The sequence below is a fragment of the Equus asinus genome, chromosome 1 (assembly GCF_041296235.1).
Source record: "Equus asinus isolate D_3611 breed Donkey chromosome 1, EquAss-T2T_v2, whole genome shotgun sequence".
In the NCBI taxonomy this organism is placed as follows: domain Eukaryota; kingdom Metazoa; phylum Chordata; class Mammalia; order Perissodactyla; family Equidae; genus Equus; species Equus asinus.
The window spans coordinates 201,766,541-201,773,021 of NC_091790.1; the positions used below are offsets into that span (position 1 = coordinate 201,766,541).

At 63.3% G+C, this 6,481-nt stretch overlaps 1 protein-coding gene across 6 annotated transcripts; it reads left to right on the forward strand.

Annotated features, from left to right (window-relative positions):
* The first annotated feature begins 126 nt into the window (after positions 1–126).
* Positions 127–5,949, forward strand: REPIN1 (replication initiator 1). 6 transcript variants are annotated; one of them, XM_044744623.2, is made up of 3 exons: positions 127–874; positions 1,546–1,743; positions 3,155–5,949. In XM_044744623.2, the coding sequence occupies exons 2-3, from the start codon at positions 1,587–1,589 to the stop codon at positions 4,879–4,881; spliced, it is 1,884 nt and encodes a 627-aa protein (XP_044600558.1). In that variant the 5' UTR covers positions 127–874; positions 1,546–1,586; the 3' UTR covers positions 4,882–5,949. The 6 variants fall into 6 exon arrangements, with proteins under 6 accessions (XP_044600558.1, XP_044599651.1, XP_044601859.1 ...); XM_044743716.2 differs by having other exon boundaries at positions 129–874; positions 1,617–1,743; XM_044744147.2 differs by having other exon boundaries at positions 131–874; positions 3,152–5,949.
* Positions 5,950–6,481: the final 532 nt, after the last annotated feature.

Here is a 6,481-nt window from a genome sequence, read left to right on the forward strand (position 1 = left end):
AAAACTGCCTTTGTTGAAAAGCATCAAAGTACGTGAAACGGTGCTAGCCTGGAAAAGCCAGGAAGTGCTTCGTTTGGAAGCCAAGGCCACCTGCTAGCCGGTGAGTCACGGGCGCAGGCTCGCACCTGCCTCCGCGCTCGCCCCGCGCCTGCTGCGCGCTTCCGCCCAGACGCCCCCCGCGCCCGCCGCGCCGGGCCGCCCGCTCCTTGCTAAGATCTGGAATCGAAGGCATTCCTTTCTCAAAGGTCACCCGGTCGGGCCTTTTCTCTCTCCACTTCTGAACAAACCAGAAGCCAGACTTGCGGGTCAGCCGCGCCGACCCGGCCAGGGGGAGCGCCCGCGCGCCCAGACCCCGCGGCCGAAGGGCCAGGCGGCCGGAGCGCGGGGGCGGCCCGGGGGCGGGGAGCCTGTAAGAGGCCGGCGAGGCCCGGTCTAGCCGAGTGACCACAGTCTGGCCACGCGGTCGCCCAGGACCGCTCGTCCTCCGGCGGGACAAAGGGTCGGGAAACTTGAGCCGGGCCGTCCCGGAGAATCCAGGCTGTGGTCGCCATGGCAACGGAGTCAGGCCCCCGGCCGCCACCCCCCGCCCGGCCCGGCCCGCGAGGGGGCGCTGGGGGCGGGGGAGGGGCGCGCTCGGCCGGCGCGGCTGCCCGCCCCGCCCTCCGGCCGCGGCCGGCGGCCCGAGCCCGCGACTGACCCTCGGCAGCTCCTGTAGTCACGTGGCGCTGGGAACCGGCGGGGGGGCTGGGCACGGGCCTGGCAGTGGTGAACTCGAACCTGCTGCTGTCGCGGCGGCGGGTGGCGAGCGCGGCCGCCGGCCCGGCGTTCCGGCCTCATGGACGCGCCACGCGCCTCCGCGCACCCCGCCGGAGAGGTTCGTCCCGGGCAGGGTGCGGGGTTCCACGCGGGCCGCGACCGCGGCGGCCCTACCTGCCGGCGCGTGACTGTGTGCGCCGGGTGGGGGGGACGCGGCCGGACCGAGTGGGGGGGCGAGCGCGTGCACCTGCGCACAGGCTCCGCGAGCGGCGCGCTGCGCGGGGACCCGGGAGGGCCCACCCGGGGAACGCGGAGCCGTGTGTCCGCGAGCGTGGACGGGGGACACACGCGAATGCAAAACCGGGGAGTAGGGGCTCCACGGCTCTTCGCCATCCAGGATGCGCATGGGGATTCTGACCGAGTCGTGGTCGCACTAGCTCGCCTGCACAGCTCCCTGGGAAACGATCCTGGAATTCCTGTTGGGAGGAGGGTGGGGGAAGGGGAGCCAGCAGGGATTCCAGAGTTCCTGCCATGGGCCGGCCTTTGGCCGTCAGCATGGCGAATTCATGCCGTGACCTTAGTAGTGGAGGAAGTGACCCCCAAACTGCAGCAGTGCACTTCCTTGGGGAAGGGGGCCCATTCATTTATAATCCAAAATCCATTAAGGTCACTCTGTCCGCGCGGCGTGGGGCTTGGGTGGGGGAGGAGGTTGTGGCTGGCGAGGACACAAAGATGACTGCTCTGGAGGAGCTCAGAGCCTCATGCGCGTTTTCTCTCCCCTCCCCACAGGTAAGGCTGGCCTCTCTGCACTCAGAGGTCTGAGCTCTGCCATGGGGGTAGGGGTGTCTTTACTGCTGCAGTTTTCTCTGACATCTGGGGGCTACCAGAGTGTGGGCCGAAGCAGGCGCTGCAGCCGCAGAAGTCTCCCCAGGAACGTCCCTGGGAGGAGCTGGAAATATCCTCACCTCCAGCTCCACCGTCTCCAGGGTAGAGTTTGGTCTTCTTTGTTGGGTTCCCAAACCATTCCACAGCCCCAGCGCTCAGGCCTCCCCATCCTGGCGGAAGGAAGGCACCTGTGGGGGAAGGATCACATTCTCATACCCTGGGCATCTTCCCTGTGCTCAGTCTGGCGTTGGGAATGAGTCATGTCTGTGCTCCTGGAGAGGAGTGCAGGCTCTAGGGAATTTAGGAGGATGTGTCTGGAGCTTTCCAGCAGGCCTTGAGGGTCCCTGAAGAGTCCAACCACCACCCCAGCCCTCAGAGGGTGGAGGAAGCCCTCCTGCAGGAATCTGGGCTCCCCATGCCATGGAGGAGGCGAATGGGGGGCAGACCCTGCAGGCTTGGGGCAGGACTGGGCAGGAGACAGAGATTACAATCTCTTCTTTCCCCCCCTTTTCTTGCCCCAGTAATCCCTACCACCCCAAGGGAGGCAGAGCCAGGGATCCAGGCCCCTGAGGGCAGCAGGTTGTGGGTGTTCCTTGGATTCAGGAGAGCTTTCCTTCAGTCGATGTCCTAATCGTGTGTGTGTGGGTGGAGGGGGCAGGCGGGCAGAATGTGGGCAGTCTGGACAGGCGGTGCCCTGAGTCAGGCTGTGCTGGGCATAGCTTCCAGTGCCCCCCTCCTGTTCCCCAGAAGGGCTGTTCTCGCTCCTCTCCAGGCTTCCGCCCTGAGAGACTGAGGTTGGGGGTGTGAAAGTGCTTCCCCCTCGTAGGATTAGAGCCCAGGAGAGGATAATAGGAACGAAAGGCTATGGAAATGTCTATCTGTGCGATCGTTATAAACCCAGGTGTTTTCAGGGAAGAACGCTGGCCTGGGAGTTTAGAAGACCTGTCCCCTAGTCTTGGTTCTGCTGTTGGTTACTGTGTCCTCTCGGGCATGTCCTCTCATCTTTTATGCCTCACAATTGCTTCATGTGTCAAACAGGGAGCTTAGTGTCTGCTTGTGCAGCCTCACAGCGTTGCTGTGCAGCTCGGATGTGGCAACAGGACATAGTAGAAACGAGCAGAGGGCAGTGGGGAGCCCTTGGAAAAGCACAAAGCAATGTCAGGAAACGGGGCCCTGTTTTCCGGGGAGTACTGAGGCAGGCGTGTTTGTGCAGCTGACACTGGAGTGTTTACTCCATGCCGGGCACCAGGCAGCTGCCGTGAGGGGGATTCCAGGAAGTGTCAGAGTTTCTCCCTTCTGGTAGTTTCCAGGGTCAGTGAAGACTTAGGACAAATATACCTGAAATGGTATCTAGAAGCCCCAGACTGAAATCACATGGAACATACAAGGAAGTGGAAGTGTAGACTCGGCTCCAGGAGCGGAGGGGCGGGCTCCCCTGGGGCCTGGGTGGCTGGGGAGGCACTGGGGCAGGACGAGCTGACCTTCAGAGTGACTGTGCTTCTCCCCACAGCAGAGGAAGCACCGATGCTGGAACGTCGCTGCAGGGGCCCCCTGGCCACGGGCCCTGCCCAGCCCCGACTCCTTTCCGGGCCCTCCCAGGAGTCGCCCCGGACCCTGGAGAAGGAGCCCCGCGGGCTGAGGTCACAAGGCACTTCCGCAGCCCAGTCGGGGAGCCAGGCCCCGGGTAGGGCCCATCGCTGTGCCCACTGTCGAAGGCACTTCCCGGGCTGGGTGGCCCTGTGGCTTCACGCCCGACGCTGCCAGGCCCGGCTGCCCCTGCCCTGCCCTGAGTGTGGCCGTCGTTTCCGACACGCCCCCTTCTTGGCACTGCACTGCCAGGTCCATGCTGCTGCCACCCCAGACCTGGGCTTTGCCTGCCACCTCTGCGGGCAGAGCTTCCGGGGCTGGGTGGCCCTGGTTCTGCATCTGCGGGCCCACTCGGCTGCAAAGCGGCCCATTGCCTGTTCTGACTGTGAGAGACGCTTCTGGCGGCGAAAGCAGCTTCGAGCTCATTTGCGGCGGTGCCACCCTCCTGCCCCTGAGGTGCGGCCCTTCATATGTGGCAATTGTGGCCGGAGCTTTGCCCAGTGGGACCAGCTAGTTGCTCACAAGCGGGTTCATGTAGCCGAGGCCCTGGAGGAGGCAGCAGCCAAGGCTCTGGGGCCTCGGCCCAGGGGCCGCCCCGCGGTGACCGCCCCCCGGCCCGGCGGAGACGCGGTGGACCGCCCCTTCCAGTGTGCCTGCTGTGGCAAGCGCTTCCGGCACAAGCCCAACCTGATCGCCCACCGCCGAGTGCACACGGGCGAGCGGCCTCACCAGTGCCCCGAATGTGGCAAGCGCTTCACCAATAAGCCCTACCTGACCTCACATCGGCGCATCCACACCGGCGAGAAGCCCTACCCGTGCACGGAGTGCGGGCGCCGCTTTCGCCACAAACCCAACCTGCTGTCTCACAGCAAGATCCACAAGCGATCCGAAGGGTCTACCCAGGGCGCCCCTGGTGCCGGGAGCCCCCAGCTGCCAGCCGGACTCCCGGAGCACTCGTCAGAGCCCACCCGAGAGGCCCCACTGAACCCTGTGCAGGGGCCTGCACCTGAGCCTCCGCTGGAGGCCCCAGGAGAGCCCCCACAGGACCAGGCGGGAACCCCCGCATCTCTCTACAGCTGCGATGACTGTGGCAGGAGCTTCCGGCTGGAGCGCTTCCTGCGGGCCCACCAGCGGCAGCACACGGGGGAGCGGCCCTTCACCTGCGCCGAGTGCGGGAAGAACTTCGGCAAGAAAACCCACCTGGTGGCTCACTCCCGGGTCCACTCGGGCGAGCGGCCCTTCGCCTGCGAGGAGTGTGGGCGCCGCTTCTCCCAGGGCAGCCACCTGGCGGCCCACCGGCGTGACCACGCCCCCGAGCGGCCGTTCGTCTGCCCGGACTGCGGCAAGGCCTTCCGCCACAAGCCCTACCTGGCCGCCCACCGGCGCATCCACACCGGCGAGAAGCCCTACGTCTGCCCCGACTGTGGCAAGGCCTTCAGCCAGAAGTCCAACCTCGTGTCCCACCGGCGCATCCACACGGGCGAGCGCCCCTACGCCTGCCCCGACTGCGACCGGAGCTTCAGCCAGAAGTCCAACCTCATCACCCACCGCAAGAGCCACATCCGGGACGGCGCCTTCTGCTGCGCCATCTGCGGCCAGACCTTTGACGACGAGGAGAAGCTCCTGGCCCATCAGAAGAAGCATGATGTCTGAGAGAGCAGGGGCGTCATTTCCCCGGGAGCGTTGCAGTGGGCCATGGCGCCTGTGTTGCTGCTGGTGTAGGCGAGGGATCGGAGGGAGGCGGGGTGTGAGCTGGGCCCTGTTAGAGGGAGGTCAAGCCCGCCCAGGCGGCCAGGGAACCCACTTGCAGAGCGCAGGGACCCCGGCCTCCAGCTCTTGTTTGTTTGCTAAGGTTTGGTCCTCACTGTCCTGTGCCCTGGAAAAGTAGCAATAGCAGCTCTACCCTCCCTGTCCCTTAGAGCCTTCCAGCTGGAGGGGCTGCCAGTGGACAGGAAGACTCTTCTCCTCTGGTGTTAACGCCTTAATGTCCCAGTCTTTCATTATGAGTTCCTTCACCTCCTTCCTGGATGTAGGTGTGGTACAGCCCTTAGTAAATGAGCGCTCCGCAGGAAAAGTGGACCAGGTGGCTGCCCTGGGAGAACCTGCTGGCCTTGTTAGGCAGCACCTGGGCCTTTTCCAGCACTGGGAGGCGAAGCCAAGCTGCTCTAACCTGTCCCACCCTGTCCCCTCCCCTGCCCCTGCACTGGCCCCCAGACTTGGAGACACCCGTCTATTGTTAGCACTCAGCTCATCCCTTTCCTCCGAGAAGGTCAACCCCCAGGTGTCTCCCCGGTGGTCTGACTTGCTTTGTCCAGCACCCTCTCGCGCTTAGAGCACCCCCTGGCTGTGGGTAGGCCTGTGTCCAGGCTTTGATCCAGCCCTCCTCACTCCTTCCAGAAGTAACACGGGTGGGAAGGACGGCCCCACCCAAAGTGGAGGGTCGGCTGATGGGAGTAGGGGTGTTTCCTCTTCAGCATTTCTAGCCTGTGGATGCCCAGCCTCTGCTTGAACACTTAGGTGACAGGGAATCCCCACCCCCTGAGGCCCTGGTTCTACTGTAGGATAATTCTAATTGTTAGAAATTCTTCCTTAAAATGAATGAAATCTGCTTTCCTATAATTTCTACCTACTGGGCCTTGTTCTGTTCTCTGGAACGAAACAGAACAACCACTTACCCTCCTTTTCAAACTAGAGAATAAAGATTTGGTTTTAGAGCTGGTGGCTGAGAAGTGTTCCTTTCTCCTAGGGAGCTGTGGGCCTGAGTGAGGAGCAGCAGGCTCTGCTCCCAGGAAGGGGCTGCGGGGGGCTTGATGACAGGCCAAGGGCCTGACTTGTGGAGCCCCTCTGCGCCCTGCCTCTGGCTCTTCCCCGTGGTGGGGGCGGGTGAGGGTGGGCACACCTGGCAGGTGGGGCTCATTCTCTAGAGGTTCAGCCTTGTGTGGGGTCAAGCCCGGTTTTCTGGGTGCCAGTTGCCTGGGGGACGGTCTGACTTGATTCTGTCCTGCAATGCCTCCCTGGCTGGCCTGCTCCTCTCGCCCACGTCTGTTACTACCTACGCTCCCCTGCACTTGTTGCTTCATACAAATTTGAGTGCCTATTTTTGACAGGCATCAATAGGCCCTTTTCCTGCCTGTCTTAGTAATTTCTGCATAGATCCCTGACACCTAGCACATTGTGGTGCATAATAACCACAATTTGTTTACGTGAGTGGCATCTGCAAAGAAGTTTACTTAAATTATTTGCATAATCCTTG

Coding starts and splice junctions, on each gene's coding strand:
- REPIN1 (XM_044780761.2), top strand. CDS start 836: ATGGACGCGCCACGCGCCTCCGCGCACCCCGCCGGAGAG. Junction 875..1,616: donor CCGCGCACCCCGCCGGAGAG/GTTCGTCCCGGG, acceptor TTACTGCTGCAG/TTTTCTCTGACATCTGGGGG. Junction 1,744..3,151: donor CCAGCTCCACCGTCTCCAGG/GTAGAGTTTGGT, acceptor TTCTCCCCACAG/CAGAGGAAGCACCGATGCTG.